This window comes from Narcine bancroftii, chromosome 6, assembly GCF_036971445.1.
Source record: "Narcine bancroftii isolate sNarBan1 chromosome 6, sNarBan1.hap1, whole genome shotgun sequence".
Classification (NCBI taxonomy): domain Eukaryota; kingdom Metazoa; phylum Chordata; class Chondrichthyes; order Torpediniformes; family Narcinidae; genus Narcine; species Narcine bancroftii.
In genome coordinates, this window is record NC_091474.1 from 36,818,274 (window position 1) to 36,844,476 (window position 26,203).

The window sequence follows — 26,203 nt, forward strand, 5'->3', positions numbered from 1 at the left end:
CCTACTTGCCAAGGCCTCCTTGTGCCCCCTAAGTTCCTTCCTGGCTACCATACAATTCTCATGAGCCCTACCTGTTTCCTACTTTCTAAATCCAATATATGCACAGCCAAATCACCTATTCCAAAGAACAGTTCTTCTAAGGTAAGGTTCTTCCAAATGAGAGAGAGAGAGTCGGTGAAAGGGAACTGGTTGGATTGTTCTGGAAGAAAGACCAGGTCTTAACCTGAAATATCAACAATTCCTCTACAGCTTCACCCACCCAACACCAAGACGTTCCTCAGCCTGCTGGGGTCCTCCAGCAGTTTGTTTTTGCTCCAATCACAATGTCCACTAGTCAAAAAATTATGATCTAGAAATGCAGAATACACACAGCAGATCAGTCAGTATTTGTGAAGACCGAAGCAGTTGATGTTCATGCGAGCCTATTCTGAAAGATTATGGACTGCTCATCATATCAGGTCTGTTGAGATTTCCAGCATTTTTAGTTTTTACTTCAAATGTCTGCAAACTCCCACAGATTTGTTTTTTTAAATGAAACAATCATTCAATGTTGTGTTTACAGAGAGTTTTGAGATCTTCAGTGGGGTGGTAATTGGATACATGCACTGCTGCTTGGCTAGGAACAGATAAATGTACCACTTACCCAAGGTGAGAAACTGGTTGTATCTGTGGGATGTTCCTGATTCAAAATTATTGAAGGAAATCTCTGTCTTTGTGGGTGAATAAATTGATTATCACTTGAGATATAAATAATGGCAGACACTCCTATGAGAGATCACTATGTCAAAAACTAGGATCAATTTCCTTTAGGGTACAGGAAGTGTGCTGAGAAATGTTACTCTCCATGTTCCTTCCATCCGTTGGGGACTATTTGGTTTAGATCCAAGACAACCATTGAGGCCCATGAAATAACACCTTGCAGCAGTATTTTGGCATCCATTGAATGATAAAGGGGAAAAGATGAAAACAAAGTACATCTACAGTGGGATACATACCTTATTGATCAAATTTCTTAATGGCAACTCTCCCTTTGTCAATAATGGAGGTGCACAGAGTGGGCTTGGATCTAAACTAGACTTGCATGAACAGGTGGCCAGCATTTCCTGTGCCTCTCCTCCAGTCAGAGAAATGCTGCTGTGCTCAGAACTGCTGAAGCCACTAACGCTTTCTGTAGAGTTACACTGTGAGGATGTTTCCGAACTCTCAACTGTGGATGAAATAAAAGCCTCTCATCAACTTAATCTTTCATTATTGCATGTGCACCATCCAATAACATTTCCAAATACAGCAAGTTCTCCCTGTTTAGCCAGAATATTACAAAGATGGTGAGAAATGTTTCTCACATTTTCTCCTCTATTAATCTCTCATTCCATCAAATGTAGATTTCAATGACATTTACAGGAATAGGTAGCAATCATACAGGGCACAGTTCTCATTGGCCCAGTGTAGTCTTGAAGTAAGAGCAGTGGAAAGCTGATACAACTCTGTAATTGGTTCCATCATTTTTTTTCTCCAAAAGCTCCTACAGTAAGATAAAATAAATGACTGATTAAATCCACCTCTGGAAATTCACCCCTATTTAACTAGATGCCATGAATAACCAATCATTTCTACCTCATAAAAATGTTTAGCCAATGAATGATCAGAAGCATTCATGGTGACAAATTGGTGCCTTAGCCCATGGACAGAGCTGCACTAGACTTGTGATTGAATAGTTTGTTGGAGAGGGTACATGGTAACGTGGATCATTTATCCCAAACAGTCTGAATCTATGTCAAAGCTGTTGCTTAACCTGTGCTTCAGGTTTAGTTGTGAAATACAAAAGAAAACTGCTAAAGAAACTCAACAAGTCCCACAGCATCTATAGGAAGCAAAAGGCAACCAATGTTTCAGGCCTGAGCCCATTAAGGTAGGAGCAGAATGCAGGCAGGCACCTGAATAAAGAGGTGTGGAGAGGAGGGAGGAAGGGGCAGAGGGAGAAGCACAAGCTAACAGGTAAATGATTATAGGTGGATAAGGGTGGGAGGATAAAAGAGACAAAAGGTAATAAGGGAGGGGATAATTCTCTGAATGGAGAGAGAAGACCATAGAGAGCTGGAGGAAAGGAGACCAGGTTAGACAAAAAGACTCAGGGGAGGGGTTTAATAGAAACTGGAGAAGTTGATGTTAACACCATCTGGTTAGAAGCTGCCTATACAGGACAGAAGAAGGTGTTGTTCCTCCATTTTGCAGGTTGCCTCTGTTTGACAGTGCATGAAGGCATGGATAGTCATGTTGGAATGGACATGTCGGGAAGACCCTATTATAGCAGCAGACAGAGAAAGGTTTCATGGCGCACCTCTCAGTCTCTGATGCAGACGAGGCCACTATAGGAGCACCACCTGCAATAGACGACCCCTGCAGATTCACAAGTGAAGAGCTGCTTCACTTGGAAGGACAATTTGGAGTCCTGAATGGTGGTGAGGGAGAAGTGCAGCATTTCTTGCTGTCATAGAGGTAGGTACCTCGGGGATGAGGAGAGAATTCGTTGGAAGGGATGAGTGGACGAGGGAGTCTTGATGAAGGTCCAGATGCAAAAACATTGACCATTCCTACCCATGGATGCTGTCTGTCCTACTGAGTTCTTCCAGCAATTCTTTGTTTATTCAGTATCCTGGCATATGCAGTCTTTGTGTTTCTCTCTTTCAAACTGAGACTGGAAATCTAACCATATTATTATCTCAGAAATTAGTCTTCTAGTTCTGTCAGCATGATGGCAAAAAAAAATTCATTGTTTCACCCAATGTGGTAGTAGAGCAGCTGCCTTGCAGGTTCAGTGGCCTGAGTTCAAACCTGACCCCTGGTGTTCCATATGACTGTGTGGGTTTTCCCCTGGATGTTCTGGTTTCTTTCCACAGTCCTGATATATGGGATATTGGATTAATTGCCACTTTGTGTCTATGTAAATGGCTGAATCTGAGGGAAGGTGGAGAGAGTAGAATAGAAGTAGTACAGGATTGATGGTTGCAACTTGAGGGTCTATTTCCATGCTGTATAAATCCTATGGTTCTATTCTACCTTCTGAAGACTGCATCAAGTGGCATTGAATGCCTTGGCTAACTTATGGCAACCAGTATTTGTGCATTTGTCACTCACTCATGAAAGGTCTCCCACTGGAGTCATTCTCCAAATTATCCTCCTCAGTGCACGTCCGTGTGTGGTACAAGCAGTTGTTGATGCCACTGTTGCTCCTTGAAGTTGAAGGTGATGAGGTGTAACTGTGCACAGTCAGGGATCCAATGCCAGAAGAGGAGGAGGAAGACTGGCTTCCTGAGGAGGAGGCGCTACCATTAGATCCTATCGAATTCGGTCTCTTGGAATGCTCTGTAACAGACATCACAATCTTTGTTAGCATCTTGATGGTGAAAATGTATTTTGATCAGTATCAGGAGACCAATTATCTGCCTTGTAGGATCAAAACTAGATCTGTTATGCATTCCCGATGAGCCAATTTAGCTCTGAATTGGTTCTGAGAAAACTGTGGGAGTAGGCAAATTAAGTTTGACAAATGATGTCAGACAAGAGGCCTGCTGTCATCTTGCCAATATACAAGCCTTAAACCCCCGCCCCCCCCAAACTTGACAATAAAGAACATAAGGTCAGTGGAATTGTGTGCAAAGATGGGAATCCAATTTTTAAAGGTTGTGCATCATTAAGAGAATTTTTCCCCTTGGATCGGGCACATTTCAGATTTATCAGAGAACGTACATGACATCACATCCAACCATGAGATTCCTTTCCCTGTGGGTGAGGCAGAATTGCTATTTATTGATAGTGCCAAAAAAAACTGAGTCCGCGTACACATGTAAACAAACTATACAATACGGAGATGGGGGGAAATGAAATGAGGTAAAGTCAGAGTCCTTAAATAAGTCCGAACAGAAATGGGAGGATGAATGCAGATGTAGTACAGGATGGAGAGTTTTAGGCTTTTGAGACTGGACTGCACAAGATGAAGCACAAAGTGAGTGCTCTCGTCTCGAATCTAATTTTTCAGTATCCTTCAGCAAGCACGTGGAATATTGTTCCAGGTTAGGGCTATTTCTTTTTTTAATGTGTGAAGGTAACTGAATGAAAATGTAAAGACAATCTGATTTTTTTGGTCATGAGCTTTTCCAGTATTGCAAGATAGTGAAGAATAAAATCATAATAATTTTCACGCTCAACAACTGCGTACTTTAATGTCTTGCATTTATGCAACATACAAGATAAATTAATGAAAAAATATCAATGAGAGATATAGCATCAGACTCCAAAATTTCATCAGACTCCAAAATTTCACAGCACTAAATTGCTGTCTTTATATTTTAGGTACATGAAGACTTATAATGTCACATCAAGGTTAGTTGTGGCAATGGTCAAGCCTCATCTCCATATCCTAGATGTTAAATAACTTGAATGTAACCAGAGAGGAATAGCCCAGTTCCATCTCTGACATTTCACTCTCAAAATTTACCTCTTGTTGCTTTGAAGATGATTCCAAGATTGGTGCCAATTAATGTTTAACTGTAGTCATTTTTTGTTTTACAAGTTAACAATTTCTTCTGCTAAGTCTCCATGGAGAGACTAAGTTGACATAGAGCATTAGAGCATAGAAACAGGCTACTAAGGCCCTTCTAGTCTGCGCTGAACCATTTTTTTTTAAATTTCCTAGTCCCACTGACCTGCACCTAATCCACAGCCCTCCATACCTCTCCCATCCATGTACCTGACCAAATTCTTAAATGTCAAAATTGAGCCCACATTCACCACTTCAGCTGACCACTCGTTTCACACTCCCACTATTCTCTGTGTGAAGATGTTTTCACCTAAACTTTTCCCTTTCACTCTTGACCCATGTCCTCTGGTTTGTACCTCACCTACCCTCAGATAGACATTTATTCTGTCTATCCCCTTCATAATTTTAAATACCTCCATCAAATCTCTCCTTGTTCTTCTATGCTCCAAGGAATAAAGTCCTAATCTATTTGATCTTTCCCTGTAACTCACTCCCTGAAGTCTGGGCAACATCCTATTAAATCTTCTCTGCACTCTTTCTATTTTATTGATATCTAGGAAACAAAGACTGCACACAATACTCCAGATTTGGCCTCATCAATGTCTTAAACAACTTTACCGTAACATCCCAGCTCCTGTACCCAATACTCTGATTTATGAAGGCCAATATGTCCAAAGCTCTCTTTACTGTGATGCTACTTTCAGGGAGTTGTGCATATGCATTCCCAGATCACTCTGTTCTACCACACTCCTCAGTGCTGTACTATTTACCATGGTTTGTCCTTCCAAAATGCAACACCACGCACTTTTCTTCATTAAATTGCCACTTTTCAGCTCATTTTTCTAGTTGGGCCCGATTTCTCTGAAAACCTTCTCGACTGGCCACAGTGCCTCCAAACTTAATGTCATCTGCAAACTTGCTGATCCAATTTACCACATTATCAACCAGATCATTGCTATAGATGACAAACAACAATGGTCCCAGCACCAATCCCTGAGGCACATCACTAGTCACAGGCCTCCAGTCTGAGAAGCAATCATCCACCACTACTCTCTGGCTTCATGAATACCTAGTATCTGAACTAAACTTCTATGTGGGATTTGTCAAAAGTCTTTCCTTCGTTAACTTTCCTGGTTACTGCCTCAAAAAAAAAAACTAAGATTGATTAAACATGAACTACCAAACATAGAAACGTTGACTATCCCTAATCAGTTTCTGGCTATCCAAATAATTGTATATTCAATCTCTTGGAACACCTTCCAATAACTTGCCTTCTACTGCTATCAGGCACACTGATCTATAATTTCCAGGGTTACTTTTGGAGCCTTTTTTTTGAACAATGTGAGCTACCCTCCCATCCTCCAGCACCTCACCTGTGGCTAAGGACATATTAAATATTTCTGCAGAGTCCCTGAAATTTCTACACCAGTCTCCCTCCAGGTACGAGGGAATATTTTGCCAGCCTTATTTACTTTAAGACAGCAAGCACTTCCTCCTCTTTAATCTGTATACATTCCATGACCTCACTGCTTGATTTCCTTATTTTCCATGACTCTGTGTCTGTTTCCTGAGTGAATACTGATGTGTGGGGGGGGGGAGGAGGAGGAGGAAGAGGAGGAGGAGAAAACATTTTAAGATCTTCCCCCATCTCTTTTGGCTCCATACAAAGCCAACCAATTTTGTTCCTTATTATCCTCTTGATATACCCTTAGGATTTTCCTTCACATTGTCTGCCAATACAACCTCATATCTTTTGACTTTCCTGATTTATTTCTTGAGATTTTTCTTGCATTTTTAATACTTCTCAAGTACCTCATTTGCTCCAAGTTGCCTATGCCAGCTATACACCTTTCTCTCGTCTTCCGAACCAGATCCCCAATATCCCTCAAAAACCAAGGTTCCTAATGCCTGCTAACCTTGCCTTTAATCCTCTCAGGAACATACAAACTCTGTGCTCTCAATGTCACCTTTTGTCCCAATCCACGCATTCTAGATCCTTTCTCATTTCCTCAAAATTGCCCTTTCTCTAATTTAGAATCTCAGCCCCTGGCCCAGACCCATTCTTCTCCATAGTTAACTTGAAACTGATGGCACTTTGATCACCAGACCCAAAGTTTTCACCCGACACACTTCTTTCACCTGTCCTGACTTGTTCCCTAATGAGAGATCCAGTACAGCATGACACTGTCTCTTGTTGGTACTTTGATATATTGGTTTAGAAAACTTTCCTGAGCATGTATGACAAACTCCAAGTCATCCAGCCCTTTTAAAATGTGAGATTTCCAGACAATTTGTGGAAACTTAAAATCTCCTATTATTTTAATCTCTCTAGATTTGATCCTCCAATTCTCGTGGACTATTAGGCAGTCTATATTACAACCCCATGAGTGTGGTTATACCTTTCACATTCCTCAGCTCCACCCATATAGCTTCAGTAGACACACCCTCTGTTCTGCCTGAGCATAGGTGTGATATTTTCCCTGACAAGCAATGACCGTCCTCCACCTGTCATTCTTCCCCACCACCCCCCCACCCCACACACACAATGTTCTATTGCATCTAAAGCAACAGAAGGCCAGAACATTGAGCTGCCAGTCCTGCCCCTCCTGCAACCAAGTTTTACTAATTTTCCTTTCAGTTAAGCTCGTACCTTTCCCTTTATTGGTGCAGTCAACCGATCTGTCATTGATGGCTGCTTCGCTAGGTTTGATGTCCAAAAATGGCTTATTGCCAATGCCCATAAACACCCTCTCCTGCTTCTGGAGTTCTAAAGAAGGAATTTCAACATTGATAGGGGGCTGTTTTGCATTTAGTTGAAACAAAAAGCTTAAACAAAGTTGAAGAACAATCTCCAAGCACTTGAGTGATGTTAATACCAGTTAGTGGGCTCCCTGGAGTTAAACAAGACACCAAGTACCTGCACACTGCAATATAAAACCAGATGCTTCAATGCAGAAGTTTCGACCGAGGTTGCTACACAGAATAACCAATGGCCAACAACTAGAATTGCAAGTGGAAATATTTATTGAGAAAAGTAATGTTAGTGAAGTTAAAAGCAATATATTTCACAATATTAGCAGTCAGATGCAAGTCACCTCCAATTGTGCAATTAGTTCCATTCAAATATTTAGGCACTACATTTACAGTATCTGCAGCCTATTGTGTTTCTTTCGATTTAGTACCTGACTGGCTAATTTTATTTTGGTGAAGACTTAAAGGAGGTGAGATGGATAACTGTTCAGCTTTGGGGGAACTTAATCAGCTCTGGGTCTAGGCACCTGTAGACTAATGGTAAAGGAATTAAAATATTGGTGATTGGCCAAAAGGCAGAATCGAAGGTAAAGGGGAATTAGACAAACAAATGGGCAACTATCTTTAGAAAACACTCCAAGGTTAAGTAATCATGTGAGCATTTTTCTTGCAGAGAATTAAATGGCTAAATATAGTTAGTGATTAATAAGGGTATTTACAGTGATGTGATCATTTATTGTCACAAAGACAACTTGATACATACTTTAAAAGATATTTATGACCTGTTGTCTTGTCATAACACTCACTAACCAGATGCATAGTAGTGTCTTTCCTTTGTCTCCAGACATTATCAACAAAAGTAGAACAAACTCAATTCAATAAAAAATAAATTCATCTTTTCCGAAATCTAAATGTCATAGCCAGCAAGATGTTGGCAATGATCATAGATGGTCCTCCACATATTGAAAATTTTAGCAAGAAATTAAATTACCTAATAAATACTTTCTGTAAGTTTTCTGTTTATGAAGGCCTAGACATTTCTAAAGGTAGAGACATGTTTGGCACATCTTTGTGGGCCAAAGGGCCTGTAAATTTTCTATGTTTCTATGAAATAGACCTTCTTCTGCCATTTAAGTGAGATAACTTTTGCTTGACAATCACCAAAACATGCAACAATATGAAGAAAAAGAAAATTCACAAGATCTGAATTAAAATGAGGAGAATGAGTTTAAGGACGAGATTATTAATCTCTCTGAAGATGAATCTTCAATTTATCCATGCTAATTCACTGACCCCTGTTCCTCAGTGCTTGGTTCCACAATATCTTTTCCAAATCATCAATCCATGCCTGTTTCACATCTGGAGTTGGTGCGTGCAAGATGTAAGTATCTTGGGATTTCTGTCTTCTGAACCAAATTTCAAAACGCTGTCCACTTTCACCAGAGTTGTGCGTCATTCCAATTTCAGATGTCTGAATTGTCAAACAATAAAACAAGATTACAATAATCTAAATTAATCATAAAGCAGCAAATTTATCACTTGGAAGCTCATGACTTATCGTACTTCTCAAAATATTTTTTTTAAAAAAACCTCCAACTCAGCTTTTCAGCTGTAAATCAAAGGCCACAGCTTTAGAATTCCCACTTTTCAACGTGTGCATCCTAGTAAAATCAAGACCAGTAGAGTGTTGTTTTGAGGAATGCAGGAAGAATTTGATGGAACTTGGGCTGCTGATGTTTCAACTACTTTTTCCAATTGAATCAAAGCATATTTTAAGAGAGTACCTGTCCGCAACACTCTTCCTTAAAGGGCAGTGGATAGATACATTATAAGGAAGAGGGGAAAGATGGGATCAGGTTAACAGCCATGATGTTTATAGTATTGCAACATTGAATAGGCCCTTCAGCTGAACTTGTACATGTTGACCAATATAGTACTCTGGGCTAATCCCATTTGCCTGTACATGGTCTGTATTGCTCCAAGCCCCTTTTATCCACGTTATTCAATGACTGATCAGGCTCAAGGAAATGACTGGTCCACTCGTACTCCAGGTATGTATATATTTCATATGTTCACATGGAAACTAATAATTGAGCTAAGGACTGCAGAAATCGTGCACCCCATGATTAAACTGTAAGCAATCCCATCCTATATGAACAAATTTGCAACTAAAGGGTAAATTGCAATGATTTAGTTTAGCAGAATGTAACCTGTAATATTTGCTATAAAGCATTTAATTTCTGTAAGGTAAGAGAAAGCAGCCAATAATAACAGATTAGATTTTTGGCCAAGCTAAAGGCAATTTATTTACTTTCACAAAAATTGTATTAACTCCATAATTCTAACTGCTCTACTTCATGGAGAAGTTCTTCATCTAGAGACATTAAACCCTGCAGATTGAATAAAAGTCTGTAAACAGGAATGTATAAGCACAAGGTTAGTACTGAGATTGATCGAACATCATAGTTTAGTTATTCAACTTTTCAACCCAATAGTTTCTTCTATGTTCCAAATAATAGAAGTGAATAACTTTACAATGTTCTGGCATTATTTAAACAGATGTGGTAAATGTTCCACATGTGTACTTAAACTTGCCAGGTTTAAAGTGGAAATTAAGCCCATTTGAATGCTGCAGTAGACATCGATGAGGAAGTCTTCTAATATTTACCTTGAAGGATTGTTTGTAAATGTAGATGTCATTACTTCCTTCTGTTTTTTTAGTTTTACTGAAAAGTATGAGATCTTCAAAGAGGAAAATGTGTCTGTAACATTTCTTTCGCCCATACCATACAACAAACTCATCTCGCCGTAACAATTGGCCCTGCTCCTTCAGGTTCACCTAGGGAAAAGATCTTACATTAAGAATATGACAATGCCATACTGTGAAGATTTTCAAAATTTAAAAGTCCATTTGAACCTCTAAGGAATCAACAACTGTGCCGAATTTCGGGTGTGATTATGAAAACTACCAAATAATAATTTTGCAGATTTGCGCTCTGCTCTGCTCTGGGCTGGCTGCTTAATTTCACCACAAACCATTATCTTCATTAAGTAGGATTAATTTATTTTTAGTATTTTAATTCCCATCCAGGTATGTCATTTCTAATCCCTCCTTCAAATCGGCACAAAGCTTGTTTCAGGGCCCTGGAAAAGAGGAGTTCATGACCATTTCTACTCATCACTATGAATCTTGACCAGTGTATTTAATCCGTGAGAATAAAATTCCAATTTATCGTGAACCCTCACGTGAAGAATGGGTGCAATGTCATAGCTGTTAAATGTGTCAATATTTCCAATTTATTGCCAAAATTGAAAATGACAGCACAAATATCTATGCCAGTTAGAAAGCACAGTAGAGAAACTTTGCAGGATACAGTATTTAACCTTGATATTATTAACATATCAGATATTCTCATTTCAAAGCTTAGTATAAAAGTGTGAATGGTAAGATGATATTGGTACAATTTTATAATATTTCAATTCTTTGTAATTGAATACACAATTATAAAAAGCTGATTCTTGCGAAGGATTATGTAAGCTTACATCACACTCCTGTATGTCATCCATAGCGAGCAGATCATTCCCATATCGAAGCTGGAAACACACAATCTCGTGAGCTGCCTGCAGCTCCTTGCACTCATTCTCCTGTGCTGTGCTGCATTCTTTGAACATATCCCTCAGAAGAAGGTTGTACTTGCTGATTCTCTGAATGGGTTTCAAAAGATATGATGCCAAGTCCATCTTGTCACCTAATTCCAGCTGTTTGGCCTATGTCAAGAGAAAGGAAATGTTTTAAACCGTTTCAGTGCTGAATTTCCCATTGAAAACTTTTGACTTGAATTCTGCCCTCTCTATAGTTATAATTCCTTGTGATATTCTATTCCATACATTGCAAAAGTCATACCAACAAAAAATTAATTTGAACTATTTTATCTCCTTTCAAGCAATGTAAAATAAATTGCTGATAATATTAACAGTGATTTGTTACAAAGGAAAAATGTTGCCAGCTAACCAAATCTCGTCTGGGCAGTCAAGCCTCAGTTATCATCCGTACACAGCAGCAAGATCAGGGTCATTCTCATTGACTTCCTATTCTGATGAGAAGAAAGGAATGCTCAGGATTTTTTTTAAAAGTTGTTTCTAAAGAGTACAATGTTATGCTTTGTGAAGCATGTATTTTATCAAGGAAAGTAAAACACTTTGAGGTACAGGGACTACCCGACTTACAACCGTAATTGGGACCAAAGTATCGGTCGTATCTTGAAATGGACCCCAGTCAGAATTCTTCCCATGCACTTGGAGTACCAAAGCCTTAAAGCAAACGTTTTAATCAAATTTTTTTTCATCATAGATTTGATTATAACAACTTAGTGACCTGAATTTGCAAATCAACCTTGGCAAATCTTTCTACATTCTGGTCCATGCTTACCTTGTTAGTTGGGGTCCCAGGGTCTGGTATCTTGATTCTTGTGTACATGTGTATTGGAGTTCGGTTGGCTCTTGTGTGAGAGTTGAGTGCCCTAACGATATTGAATTTGCATCCTTAACTCTCGTGCATGTGCCAACTGAAGACTCATGCACAGGAATTAAGATGGCTGCACCCAGCCAACAGACCCTGGGACATCAACTAACAAGGTCAGCATGCACATTTTTGCTCTTGCATGCTCTGTATTTCTGTTATAGTTTGTCGAATACAGCATAAATTTTATATTTTTTCTTTATTTTTTAAAAAATTCAGTCGTATGGACAAAAGTCACTTGGGTCACAAGTTGAGTACCAAAATGACACAACTCTATTTTGGAGAAAAAGGTTTAAATACTGGGGCCAAAGAGGGAAGGCAAAAATTTCAACTTGCTTTCTCTTGGGGGGGGGGGGGGGAAGAAAGGGGAAGAAAATTGCATAAAATGATCCATGCTGTTTTGTCACAACTTCATGCCCATCAGCCGTTGGAAATAGGATGGCTACCATATTGAATTGGTCATACTTTGTTTGACCTAGATTAGCACCTGAAAACTAAAAGTTTTAATCGAGTCAATGCAAGAGCTCTTCACCAGTTTGAAACACGTACCCTGAAAAAGGTGTTTCCGTGACTGCTGAGTAATAAATCTGATCGAGGTTTATTCTTGCTGTATAGTGCATAAAGTCCAAATTGTTTCTCCTATAATACAAGAAAGAAAGATGTAAACTTTTCTTGATTAATGGAACAACCCCTTTCAATTCTATTTCTCAAACATCTTTTTGTTTCATATTTCAAAAAATCTGTAAGGATTAGTTGTTCAAGAAAAAAGTCATGCCAGATATTAATGACCTAGAATTGTTTTTGCACTGCACAATTTAATTTCAATAAAATAAATGACATAAAAAGATTTCATTGGTTCTGATTTTTCTGCAGCAGGCTTGGCACCATGAATGTTTGGTGAATGTCGGGATACTATCTCTGTTGTGTGGACCAGATGTGCACAGCCAACACTCAGTTTGCAACATCCGATTTATTTATTTCCCAATCCTTCTTGGCAATTTTGATTTTCTTTCCCCCCCCTACCCCCCCACCACGCTCAGTGTCACTATGATGTGTCACAAAGGAAATTGAAGCTAAGGAATTTAAAAGGACACTTGATGGGGGAGTAGAGAGATATTGAGGTGGATGGGGAATGGAAGAGAGAATCAGAAGGAATTCTCTAATATAGGAGAAATAACTTTCATGGCAGTAAAGAATGCCAAGGAGATCAATTGGCATCTCACATGTTTGAGGAAGCAGCGTCCAACTCTGATGGGGTCCCTTGCACAGCCTTCCAGCTCCCTCAGGAAGTATTGGCTATGGAAATCGTACAGCTTCTCGAGATTTCCAAAGATTGCCCCTCGCTGTCCCCGCAGATCCTGAGGAAGGTCCATGCGATCCATTTCAGGGAAGTAGTGTGAAACGACATAACCAAGAGAACGGACGTATTCCCTCTCGGTGATCAGTATCTCCTCCATAATGTGATGCATTTTATTACTGGGAATTAGCAAGAAGCAAACAGAAGTAAAACAAAATAAAAATCTTTCAATAATTACACAGTGAAGAATAACATCCAAAAGTTATCATTCAAAATACTACCTGGAGTTTCAGATGGTTTTAAAAAAAGTTAAGAACAAAAGAAGTTAAAGTTGGCCATTGAAGATCTTGCATCTTATACATCTAATCTCATTTGGACAAACCAAATAAGGATGGTGCATGTGGACCTGGTTAAGCAGCTAGATTTTAAAAGGAAAAGAAAGGGTAAGAATAGGATGAGATGCTCAAAGAAGATGTGGGTGCCTGGAAATAGGAAGGGAGAGACCAAAGTAATGATTAGTGATAACAGGTTGCAAGGAGATCTGAGAGAATTTAAACATCCAGAGGTAGAAATCTGAAATGCATGGCCTGAGGAGGAGGAGAGTGGAAGTAGGTGCTCTCTTGACATTTTCAGATGAGCATTTGAATAGCCGAGGCTTAGAATGCTATGGACCAGGTGCAGGTAAATGGGCATGGTGGGCTAAAGCGACTGATGGTTTGCTGTACGACTCTAGCTTATCATATACATTGGGAACGATTAGGTTCACCTGGGAATTCCTGGATGGGTTCATGACCTGTCCTAAAATTTGAAGGATCTCTTCTAGATTCTGGTCATTGAAACTGTGCCATCCAATTTCATAAACTTGGGCTGTGACTTTGCCTGAGGTCTGATGGGGAGTCATACAATATTTACATCAGGAATCTCTGCCATATTTTGCATCATAGGCTCTGGTAATGATCATTTATCAGGTATGAAGCAGCAAATTTTGAAATGTGCATCCAATTGTATTAAAAACTCCATCACTTTTATTACCCTGAGCAGGTGAAGCTAGAGGTATAACTTGATAATAAGGGGCTAATTAAGCAGACTTCTTTGTCCGTTGAGCTCCAGTAAAGTACTTCAAGACTTTTTATTTGGGACTTGTGGGTGACACACACAAGTTGGAGAATGGTTAGTCAAATTGTAAATATTATTTTTAAAATAGAGAAAAAAATGTATTGTTCTTTTATATTCACATTTACTAGGGTTCTGCCCAAGTGCAAAACTTCTATTCTTACCGTGAATTCTCCTTGGCTTGTTTCTGTATTGGTCCATCAGGTGCACTGAGAGCAGAACCGATTACTGGTGCAGCACCACTGCCGTTACTATACATTGCTGTGCTCCTAGAGTGTTTGTCTTCAGAGCAAAAGCTAGCATGTCGTGACAGCTGGAAGCCCTGGGCTGCCTGCATGATCTTCTTGGAGGGATAGCTTCTATGACGAACAGAAGGAGAAAAGATGGGATCTGAGAAAGAAGGGAGGGAAGAGATTTCACAGCTCCTCTCAATGTTCAAGACATCTTTTGAATTCAGACACATTGGCCATTCAAATACTGAAGACTTTGCTTGTACCCGGTTTGGTTTATTTGCTCCATTTTCTTTGTGATCATGAACATTCTTTGCAGGGAAATGTTTATGTTCTACCTTTCTCTGCCAGATTATTCCTTCTTCCGTCCAAAAGCTTCCTCTCACATGAGAGGTTCTTGTGACCAAATCCTTGCTGCTCTTTTGCTTTGTGTTCTTTGACTCTTTCTCGGTATCTGAGGAAGGACTTCTGTCAGTTTTTATTGCCTTCCTGCACAACTCCAAACTTTCCTCAAGGAGTTGCCTGGCCTCTTCGCAATTCATCAAAGTTTCATTCCACAGCTTCATGCCTTGAACATTATCTAGGCCAGAGAATTGACCCTTCATCTGCTGAAATCTTTCAAGGGAGAACTCTGAAAACTTTTGATGATACTTCTCCAGATACTGTTGCGTTTCTTCACTAAATTTTGTAGAGCTACGCACTCCCAGCTGCGCTAGGTAACATTTACAATCCTCTGTCAACTTTAGTGCCTAATAAAAAGAGACCACATATGTAAAGGATGCTCTCAGGAAAAAAAAACTGTAGATATTAACAAACTGAAACAAAACTAGTAAATGCTGGAAAATAAACAGTCAATTGGAGAAAACAAATAATTTTAAAGAAATATTTATTTATCTGCTCACTCTATTGGCACTTTTTTTCCACAGACAATAAATATCACAAAATCATTGAATGTCTTTCTTAAGAGGGTGGCTCTGAGTTCCCACACATTCACTTATCATTTCCATTCTTCAGTCTGAGTTGCATGGATTTGATCTTTTGACAGGTTTGTTGTGTGCTTTATATATACATTAAGTGCCAGAACAAAACACATACTTAAAAAAAAATGCACAGAGCTGTTTATTTCCATGGGGATTTTTCTCAATTTTCCACAGAAACACCAGCAAAATGAAGAAAAACTGCTCACTTTGTTTCTCAGGAGTTTTGATAAATTATCCTGCCAAAATTATAACAAACAACCAGGCAAGTCTTTGGGGAAATATAGCCCCTATCATGATTTCTGCAGAGAGGAGTGCGTCAACACTGAGCAGACTTAATAACCAGTACTGTTCTCTCCAGTTTAGAGATGTCCTGAATAACTGCTGGCCATTCTACAACTCTATCTCCAACATTTAGGAATGAACAACCTGCTTGCCAGTACTATACATTGTAATCCCTTCATCTAGCACACATTTGGATGCTGGTCTTCTTTGACCTCCATGTCCTTGACTGAATTGATTGGTTTAGTTAATGGAACAATCCTGCAGTATGACTGGAGGAAAAAAAAATCCGAAACATGATTGGTTGTTGTGGTCACGTAGTCGCATTTGCAGTGAAAGATGCAATTTCTTAGTTGGTCTCCTTTTCAAGTTGGAATTTACGCAGGCGCAGATCCTGAGATTTGTGTGATTTCTCACATGTTCAATGATAATGCCTCTTTGGAGGGTTTCTTTATCTTTCATATTCGCTGACAATTTCCAAGCTCTTCAGCCTAGTCAAAGTCATACAAAGGTCATCAATGTTTGTTCAGTGTTAGCCCACTACCATCATTCCCTCTCCACCCTTTAATTGTTTAATTCAGTTTTTAAAATGCAAAGTTTTTTTATGGCTTTAGGTTTCTGTGATTTTAAGACTTCAATTCTATGTCATAATCTCTCAGAGCTTACTCTTTGAGAAATTAGTAGTTAGTGTTCAGCCATTTGGTTGGAAATAAAATCACTTTAGTTGATTAGAACTAGTTTGGGCCTCTAGATCAACATCAACTAATAACTTTCAAAAGTGGATCACCTTTGCTCATTCTATGTATTGATTAGACCTCGGATTTACGTGAAACATTTTCTTCATGTGTAATCAATCCTTTTGTAGAAAATGGAGAAAAAACAAATCTCATGTTAACTTAGCTTAGACTGCAGCATTGGGGAGGAAGGCAAGGAAACACAATATTTATTTTACAGTGCTTAGAGTTCTGTTATCTTTACACCAACCTTCTCACAGTAGTTGTACAGGTTGACTAGGGCATCCAATTCTGCCTGACGTTTCTTGGCACCAATATGGAAGTTGTTGAGTCGTGCTTTAAACTCTTCCACCATATCCTTGAACATGGAAAACTCAGGATACGAGGAACTGTCCAGTTGGTCTGCCTCCTGCAACAGCTCCAAACTCTTTTTATATTCCTGCTGTAAAGGGTAATTGTGAGAAAATTGAGGTGGACCAATATTAATTTCTGGAATCCACAACAACTTATACTTGTAATACTTTATTAACCCAAGGTGCTTCATAAGTGCATTAACAAATATGATACCAGGTATGAGGACCCTTGGTCAAAACCTTGATAAGATTTCAAAGACAGCAAGAGATTGCAAGGTTTTGGAGAGTAAATATAATTTGTCCCCATCACTCCATTTGTTTTGCGCCATCTTTATATTTTTTTAGCTATCTTCTCAATATCTTTCATTCAGATGTCAATAATCTACTTGCTGATCTAACATGAAATTATGATGTGCCTGAAAATCTATTCAATGCACTTTCCTGAACTGACAGATCAGATCAATGACCCACACAATAAAAAGGTAATAGGTTGACAACACTCTCAGATCAGGGGATCTGACTACAAATGTTGATCATTACATTTCCTCCTGTTGATGTTATTGATGGAACACATGAGCAGAAATTCTTGACTTTACACCTCTATAGGATGAGATAGGGATGCTTCAGGATACTTGGGTAGTGTAATGAATGAGAGTGACCAGGGGTGAGCTACAGCTCCTGGTAAGTAAAGCACGAAGGAGGGCTTCATCATAATGACATCTCAATGTGGTCCAGAGTTCAATACTAGGTCAAATTTGAAATCAGTTCATTCCAGTTTCAAGCCAGTCTCACTGAGATGGATGGTGTGGTGAGATGTCAAAATTATGAGTTAGTTGGGGAACTATCACCTCTTCCATCTTTAATATCCCATCCCTCCAGCACACTGTAGTTCCAGCAAAGAGTCGAGAAACTTGTTGGTGCAATAAAGTGGGTGTCAATGGACACTGTTTTTGCATGATCCTGGAGGAAGACAATTGCAACATTATATGTGTACAATGGTGCAGCGAAAAGAGCAAAGATAATGGCCAAAGGCGCCATCCCTGTTGAATGCTTTAGCACCAGCTGCAGCACAAAACTAGCAACTACCTGATAAAGTAGAAAATTCTGATGTGCCTTGCTCACAAAATGCAAGATAAAGGCTGTTTCACCTGTTAATGTGTGGGTGCTTACTGAGAATCTGCGGAAACTCTCGAAGGGCTGAAGATGGGTGCAGCTGTTGAAAGTCAGTTAATTCATCCTAAGGCAGTGTTGCATTTACTCTGAAGCCTGAGCATCTTCATCCCTTTCTTCTGTTACTTTCTTCTGTCAGTATGTCAGAGCTAGCTTTTTCACTGCATTCCATTCCAGTTCCTGAGATGAAAATGCAGTCTCTGCCCACCATAACCAATGGAAGGTGAGCAACATGCCAGATTTGGATGATAAGGAGGAAATACTTGCACTACAGAAGAGTTATGCAAATGGTTATCTTTAACTATCCCACAGCAATGTCATTTTTATTATTACAGATCGACATCTGGGGTGTGCCACTGGCCAGAAATTTAATTGCACTAGATGCATTGAATGTCAAAAGCCTTTTCGCCAGATAGAGCAGTGGTTTTCAAACTGCCCCCCCAAAATCACATTCCACCTTAAGCAAAACCTATGCCATAAGTGCTCTGTGATTAGTAAGGGATTGCTTAAGGTGGTATGTGGGTGGAAAGAAAAAGTTTGAAAACCACTGTTTTAATTGTACCTAATTAACTTGTTATGTGCAAGGTTTCATAACTCCAAAGGAAATGGGCCAATTATAATTTTTCACAAGCCAAATATTTCAGTAACAATTGGGTTTAGAGCAGTGGTTCTCAACCTTCCCTTCCCACTCACAGAGTACTTTTAGCATAGGGATTGCTTAAGGTGGAAAACCACTGAGTTAAAGGATATATTTTACCCTTAGAACAACAGAACAGGAGGTCTTTTGGTGAATCCCACCTCCTCTTCCCCCCCCCCTCCTCTACTTGTATCCATGTATCCCTCTAACTTAATTCTCTCTCACACTTACCCACCAATTTCCCCTTGATTTTTTTTACCAAACGTGTATAAAAAGGGATACATTACAGTGGCTAATTAATCTACCAACTAATCAGGGGTATGGGAGTACAATGGAGCAACAAGAGGATACATACAAGGTCACAGATGGAATATGGAAACTCTGCACAGACATTGCAGAAGATTATGGTGGAGTCTGGATCCAGGTGTTTACTGATGGCAGAAACTCTTGACTTACCCAGATGTGCTAGTTACAAATACACTCAAGAAGCAAATGTACCATCATGGACCTGCTGCAGTCTGGATGATGGTATCCCAACCTCCACCTTTAATATCCCATCCCTCCAGCACACTGTAGTTCCATTTATTAAATACGCTTGTTCACAAAAGCCCCTTTTCCACCGACACCTTGTCCCAGGAATTAATCTGTTAATGGTCCAGTGGAAAAGAAAAACAATCAGCATGCTGGCGTCAAATGACATCAAATCACACCAGGGAATGACGTCCTCTAACCCTACTCATATCCCTGGGGACAGCTAACGCCAGCGTGCTGATTAAACCAGTGGAAAAAGGACAACTACCTTCCACTCCATTCGAAATTAGACTTTCCGATCCCTGGGAATGAGTGTGTTCAGTGGAAAAGCAGCCAGTGTCCCGGCTAAAGGTAGCCCAGTGGAAACAGCACAAATGGCTTCCTCTCCCAGGACACTACACGGCCAATTAACTGGGATGCCAGTGGAAAAAGGGCTTAAGATTCCTTCAATAAGATCTGTCAGACACACCACCTGGAAAGCCAGAGTCAGCACATCAGCTCCAATTTCCTGCAAAAAGCATGTGACACTAACAGATATGAAATACCCATTCCACCCTGGTCACACTCTCGTCTTCTCCTTTCCATTGGGCAGAAGATAGATGAGCTTGTCCTTGTATCTCTAGATATAAGGACAGCTTTACTCCTGCTGTTATTACACACTTTAATGAACCTCCTTATGATGTCCCTTCATTGTTTAACTGTAGTTGGCTCTATCCTCTGCATTTTATCTTGTAACACTTTACCTGCACTCTTTGACTTACTGTGACACAATACCTTCCAGTTTTGTGTTATTGTTGGACTATCTGCTGCACCTAAGTATGAATTGACTTGCCTGGATAGCCACAAAACAAAACTTTTCACTGTATCTTGAAACATGTGAGATAAATAATTCAATTCCTATTTTGTTCTGTGTTTCTCTACTCATCAGCATGACAGATGCAACCTCATTACGTACTGAATTAAGAAAAATGCTGTCATCATCTCAAGAACAACTCAGGATGAGGATTGTGTATATGTTTCTTTTTAATGTTCGTATGCACACCCCTCTCTGCAACACGGTTCTGGATTTGTGGACCAAAAGACCACAGGCAGTCTAGTTTGGTAGCGAAAACTCAAGTCGTATCACATTGAGCACTGGTTGATGATTCATGACTGCACTGCCAGGTTCAGTTGAAGCATAATCGAGTTTGCAGATGATACAAGAGTAGTTGACCACATCGCAATAATGATAGACCAGCTTCCAAAGAGCTCATAAAATGGTGTGAGAACAACAACTTGAATCTCAACACGGACAAGACAAAGGAGATTAGTGTGCACTTTAGGATCATGAAGGTTGACCACTCTCCCTTATGCATCAATGGCTTCATCGTGGAGAGCACAGAATTCCTTGGTGAGCATATATAGGGTGACCAATCCTAGGCCAACATCTCCTCATTGGTCAGGAAGGTGCAGCAGCTCCTCCACTTCCTAAGGAAACTGAGGAGGGCAAGGCTATCAAGCCCCCATCTTGTCAACATTTTACAGGAGGAGATTTGAAATTGTTCAGTATGGCCATATCATGGTATGGTATGTCCAAGCATTGGATCAGAAGTCAATACAGAGGATCATCAAAATGGCCAAGAAGATCTGTATCCCCTTTCTCTATTGAAGACATTTACCAGGACTAGTGTTTAAATAGGGATCAAAGAATTACAGATGACCATTTTCATCCAGTGGATAATACCTTTCACCCACTACCATCAAGAAGGAAAAACAGGACCATTAAAATCAGAACGTACAGGCTGGGAAATAGCTTCTTCCCGGAGGCTGTGAAATTGATGGATATCCTCTAACTGAGTAAATCATTCCAAAGTATGCAAAATATTTTATTTTAATTATATCTTTATGTATATATGTGATTATTACATGTTGTGTATTGTGTGTGCACATGTATGTGCACCATGGTCTGGATAACCATGGTTTTATCAGATTGCATATACTGTATGTATAGTCAGAAGATAATAAACAAACTTGAATTCTTTCCATATAAACCACATCTACCCTTGAATACCACCTTGAATGCACTCACAGCTTATGGGGCCCTCATTCTGTGAATGATAGTATTAGGAACAGTGTACATAAATAAAACATATAGATATAGTCAACATGACTTACTGTGGCCAGTACAAAAAATTCACTGAACTTTTGCTGTGCTTCTTGTAATGCTTTGAGTGAATCTCCATTTATTACTGAATTCTGCAGATGTGGTTCACCTTCACAAAGGAGCCAGCTGTTTTGCTTCAGAGAGAATAAAGAGATAGTGAAGAAACAATTCTCAATAATTGTTTGAAATAAAAACTAGCTTGATTACATGTTTTAAATCAACATATTACTGAAATTATGAGCAGGAAATGCTGGAAATCACAGAAGTGCCATTAGCATCTCATGGGACCTGCTCCCATTTTCTGTTGAATGTTACATAATCAGCAATCTCACCCTTCCTTTTGACATTTACAGGTTATTACTCCTGTACCTTAATATTCCTATGAAATAATGTAAATGGGAACTGTTGACTTGGATAAGATGACCATTTTGTAATGGTTGTTAGCGCACACCATTTTGTAATGAATAGGTGGTGTGTGCATTGCTTCCATTCCCCAAATTTGTAGCTTGTAATTTCATTTGGAGCCTTCTGCAATTATAAAATCCCTGATTTGCCTTATTCCAGGAGAGAGCCATTGGATTCAGTTGAAGAGATGAACTGAGGTAAATTCCTGGGCAAAATGGGAGTGGGTGGGATTAGAGCCAGAAGGGAGCTACTCAGCTGTAGGCTTGTGGTTACTTTGATTCTCACACAGAAGGTAATGTTAGTATCATCCCCTCCTTTCCCAGAGGAGTTTCTATTCTTTGCAAATTTGCGCTGTTGGTTCTCTAATGGTACCCATTAATAGTCCCATCATCTTTAGATGTCCAAAGGAATCATCAATCTGGCTCAGTTATTGTATGAATTCAATTTGAAGTTGAATTCTGTGCATTGCTAGAAAATCTAAAACATGGCCTTCCTTCCACATGCCTTTATCTTTCCTGTAGTCACATGTTCCTGGATTAATAAGTCTTTGGTCTCTCACACCACATGCTCCTTGTATTTTGGGGGAATTTTCTCATTCCTTATTGTTCTTCCCAAGAGCCAAAGCCTCACCCCTCCCATTAACCCCTTTATTGCTCCTGAATGATGCATGGAGTTGGGGGATAACATATTACAATGGATAGAGGATTGGTTAGCAAAGAGTTGGGATAACTGGGTTTTGCTCTGATTGTATATCAGTGGGTGAGCCAAGTGCTGCAGATGACATGCTGTTTCCACAACTGTACACAAAATTCATTGATGATTTGGAGGAGGGTTTGGGCACAGCATATTTAAATTTGCTGATGACATTAAATTGAGTGAAAAAGCAAAGTGTGTATGTTGAGTGCCTTCAGAGAGATATAGATAGTTTAAGTGATTGGGCAACGGTCTGACAAATGGAATAAAGGGACTCCCCAGGTAACGAATGAATTCCCATACCTGGGTCTGTCCATAAGCTGAATTTTATATGTAAGGCGGAACAGGTATTTGCAGTTCTTATTTAGCATTCGTGAGGTAACATTATGAGCTTTGTGTGCATGGACAAATTGGGACACAATTATGCGCGTGTGTGAATTGGAGAACAGCCCATTCGTATGTACAAGTTGTTTGAATGTTCATTGCCTATCTGATGCTAATAAATGTGAGGTCATCCACTTTGAAAGGAAGAATAGAACATCAGATTATTATTTAAATGGTGAAAAATTGCAGCATGCTGTATGCAGATGGACTTGGGAGTGTTTGTGCATGAACCACAAAATGTTGGTTTGCAGGTCTAACAGGTAACCAAGAAGGCAAATGGAATGTTGGGTTTTATTGGGATTGAATTGAAGAGCAGGGAGGTTTTTATGCATCTGTACAGAGTACCAGTGAGGCTGCACCTGTCTGCAGTACTGGTCTCCTCATGAGAAAATAGATCCTGGCTTTGAGGTGGTGCAAAGGAAGTTCAGGTGGATTCCAGAGATGAGGAGAGATTGAGTCGTCTGGGACTGTACTCACTGTAATTTGCTGTAATACTCGCTGTAATGAGAGGGGATCTTGTGGAAACGTATAAAATGATAAAGGTGGAGATAAGATAGAGGCAGGAAAGTTGTTTCTACTGGGAGGTGAAACTAGAACTAAAGGACCTTTGTCAAGATGCAGATTTAGGACAGAGATGAGGGGGGAAATTGATTTTCCCAGTTAATAGTAAATATGTGGAATTCTCTGCCCACAGAAGCAGAAGAGACTATCTCACTAAACAAACTTTAGACACAGTTTTCACAATAGTAGGTGGTTGGGGTTATGTGAAAGTGGCAAGTATGTGGAGTTGAGTCCATAGTCAGATCAGCTGTGATCTTTCTGAATGGCGGAACAGGTTAGAGGTGCCAGATATTCTCCTTCTGCATTGATTTCTTATGTTCTAACTCCTCATAAGACACAAAATAGCTAATAAAATGAAATTTGCTTCTACATGATATGTGTCGCATTCTCTTCAAAAATTGCTAAACTGGACAAATCTGTTTTGGCGACAGACAAGATACATGCTCTAAATCTGAAAACAGAGGAGAGAGTGCAGAGAGTTGTATCTGGAGCATGGAGGAACTCAGCGGGTTGAGTAGCATCAACTGGAGAAAATAAATGGTCAGCGTTTCAGGTTCACAGCCCCTCATCAAGACATCAGCAAATTGTATTTATGTTCTCATTCTATGATGTCGAAATAAAAGAGAAAATGCTGTAAATGCTGAGCAGGCGAAGCAGCATCAAGGGAAATAGAACCTGTTTCAAGTTTAATTACCTTCAGCTATTCACCAACCTGTTTAAATTTGTCCTCAAGTGTCCTCAGATTCTGCAAGAACTCCAAATGCTGAAGGCACTGATTGGACCTCATCACCAGTGTATGGACACTTTCTTCCACCATATTGTAGAGAGGTGTTACTGAATCAATGGCGTCTCTGCAAATTTACAGATACATATATACTGCCATTTTAAATATCGCTATTACATGACAAGTTGTAAATATGAAAAAGCATCTCTCTCTGTACAAATACTTTCATAGTTAAGGGATTTCAGCTGCAAAGTTACAACATAGAAGCTGAGCAAAAAAAAGTAGAAAGTTTCCACTGCAACATCATGACTTGTTTGGATGTGATAAATAGAGGGAAGCTACTTCCATTAGCAGATGATTCGGAAGCCAAGCAAAAAACGCAAAAGGGGTGAGTTGGGGATCAAGGGGCAGGAGACAAAGACCTGTCTATTGACAAAGAGCATAAAAGCAGAGGTACCACATCTTGCTTGGACTTCTCTGATAAATAGTGTATCAGCTAGTTCAAATTTGACAAAGCAGACTGGACTGTGATTTGGGGATTCTGTAGGAGACCTGGTCTGAACTCTCTGTGGTGATAAAGGCCAGGTGGCTCACTTCCAAAATTTTGTTCTAGTCACTTCAATGAAAGCAAATTACAATGATTGCACATAACAATATTATATATTTATGAAAATCTAATGTGAGCGTATTTTGTGTATTCATTAGAGAAGGTAAGTTGGGCACCTAAACGATTAAGGGCAGTGAAGAAGGAAAATCATGAAAGGAAGAATGAATAAGATTCCACAAACGTGACTAAACATGGCAACATATTCTACCGTACCTCAATAATAAAAAGGTTGGTCACAATGAAGCTAAAGTTTGAAGAAATGAATGAAGGTAAATCTGGGCAGAGATGTTGAGGAGTCACATGAAAGAGATTGGGAATTTATTAAGAGGGTGATGTTTTGGGGCTTCCAGAGCATCAACCAACAACACTGAAGACTGTCATCCATATGGCAGTGAACTGAGTGGATGCAGGGCAGCTTGCTGGAAAATTAGAACATGGAGCTGAAGAAGACAATGGAAGTAAGGTGGGCACGTGAGGTGGAGAATTTCTTATTCAAAATCAAGTCTTTAGGAATGTTTGAAGCCAGCAGAGGCTATTGAAAACAGAAGCGATAGGGGGTGAGCAGTAGCAGATGAGTGGAAGATACTTGACCTAGTTGTGGAAAAGGTAGAAAACCTCAACTGATGCAGTTTCACTCTGATGCTTCAGTAAAGAGCAGGTGATAAGTTCAGCTCTCATTTATCAAAAACGAGAATGATTATTTTGTAGACACAAGTGTTGGAAATTTCATTTTGTAGATGCCTCATTCAAAATATATTGTTTACATATGGTTCCTAATAATGAATATGCAGATAGTAATTATACTGAGGCAGAGTAAAAATGAACTCTCAGATCAAACATTCCTACCTGTAGTCCTCCGAGAAACTGAATCGGGTTTCCTCTTTCTTGAGTCTGGCGAGATTTGCTCCACCTTCTAGTTCTAAATTAACCAATCGGGCATCTTGCAAAACCCTCTGCATGGTCATCTTGTGGTTGTTGATACAATCTATAACCTCCTTCAATCAAATAAAGATAAAGACAAACTGGTAACTCTAAAAAGGAAGCAATCTCAATCCAATCAAATTTAAACTAGCTAATCTTCAGCTACATCACAGCATCTAGATTTCCAGAAGGCATTCGATAAAGTGATGCATAAGTGGTTAGTGCAAGAGTGCCTGGGCTTTATAATAGGCTGGAAGGGCAGTAGAAAAATGAGAGATACAATAAATGGAGTATTTTTGGAATGACATTCAATAGCCAGCAGAGTGCCACGGGGACATTGCTGAGGTGTCAGATTAACAACCTGGATTGCAGCCTGAATTTGTTGATGATACAAAGATAGGTGTGCCAACAAGTTGTGAGGAGGACACAAAGAGATCGTGATGGGTTAAGTGAGTGGGCATGTAGATGGCAGGTGTAATATAATGTGGGAAAATGAAGCAGAACATGTTTATTTAAATAAAGTAAGACTCAAAAGTGTTGCAGTACAAGAGAGTCTAAAAGTACTTGCGCACAAGACACAAAGTGTGTTATGCAAGTATGGCAAGCAAGTAGAAAGGCTACTGGAATGTTGGTC

The 26,203-nt window shown here is 39.6% G+C and overlaps 1 protein-coding gene across 3 annotated transcripts in view; it reads right to left on the reverse strand.

Annotated features, from left to right (window-relative positions):
* The window catches only part of LOC138735947 (pleckstrin homology domain-containing family G member 4B-like), a 136,042-nt gene that overhangs the window by 5,902 nt on the left and 103,937 nt on the right, over window positions 1-26,203 (reverse strand). Inside the window, exons 10-22 of one of the 3 annotated variants that reach the window (XM_069884638.1) lie at window positions 25,495-25,643; window positions 24,030-24,168; window positions 21,286-21,408; window positions 16,691-16,882; window positions 14,382-15,196; window positions 13,031-13,283; window positions 12,357-12,446; window positions 10,832-11,056; window positions 9,957-10,127; window positions 8,582-8,759; window positions 7,188-7,304; window positions 3,136-3,363; window positions 996-1,207 (exon numbers count right to left, since the gene is read on the reverse strand). In XM_069884638.1, coding sequence (XP_069740739.1) covers window positions 996-1,207; window positions 3,136-3,363; window positions 7,188-7,304; window positions 8,582-8,759; window positions 9,957-10,127; window positions 10,832-11,056; window positions 12,357-12,446; window positions 13,031-13,283; window positions 14,382-15,196; window positions 16,691-16,882; window positions 21,286-21,408; window positions 24,030-24,168; window positions 25,495-25,643 — 2,892 coding nt within the window. The remainder of the gene's footprint in view (window positions 1-995; window positions 1,208-3,135; window positions 3,364-7,187; window positions 7,305-8,581; window positions 8,760-9,956; window positions 10,128-10,831; window positions 11,057-12,356; window positions 12,447-13,030; window positions 13,284-14,381; window positions 15,197-16,690; window positions 16,883-21,285; window positions 21,409-24,029; window positions 24,169-25,494; window positions 25,644-26,203) is intronic. The other 2 variants (XM_069884639.1, XM_069884640.1) reach the window with 2 other exon arrangements.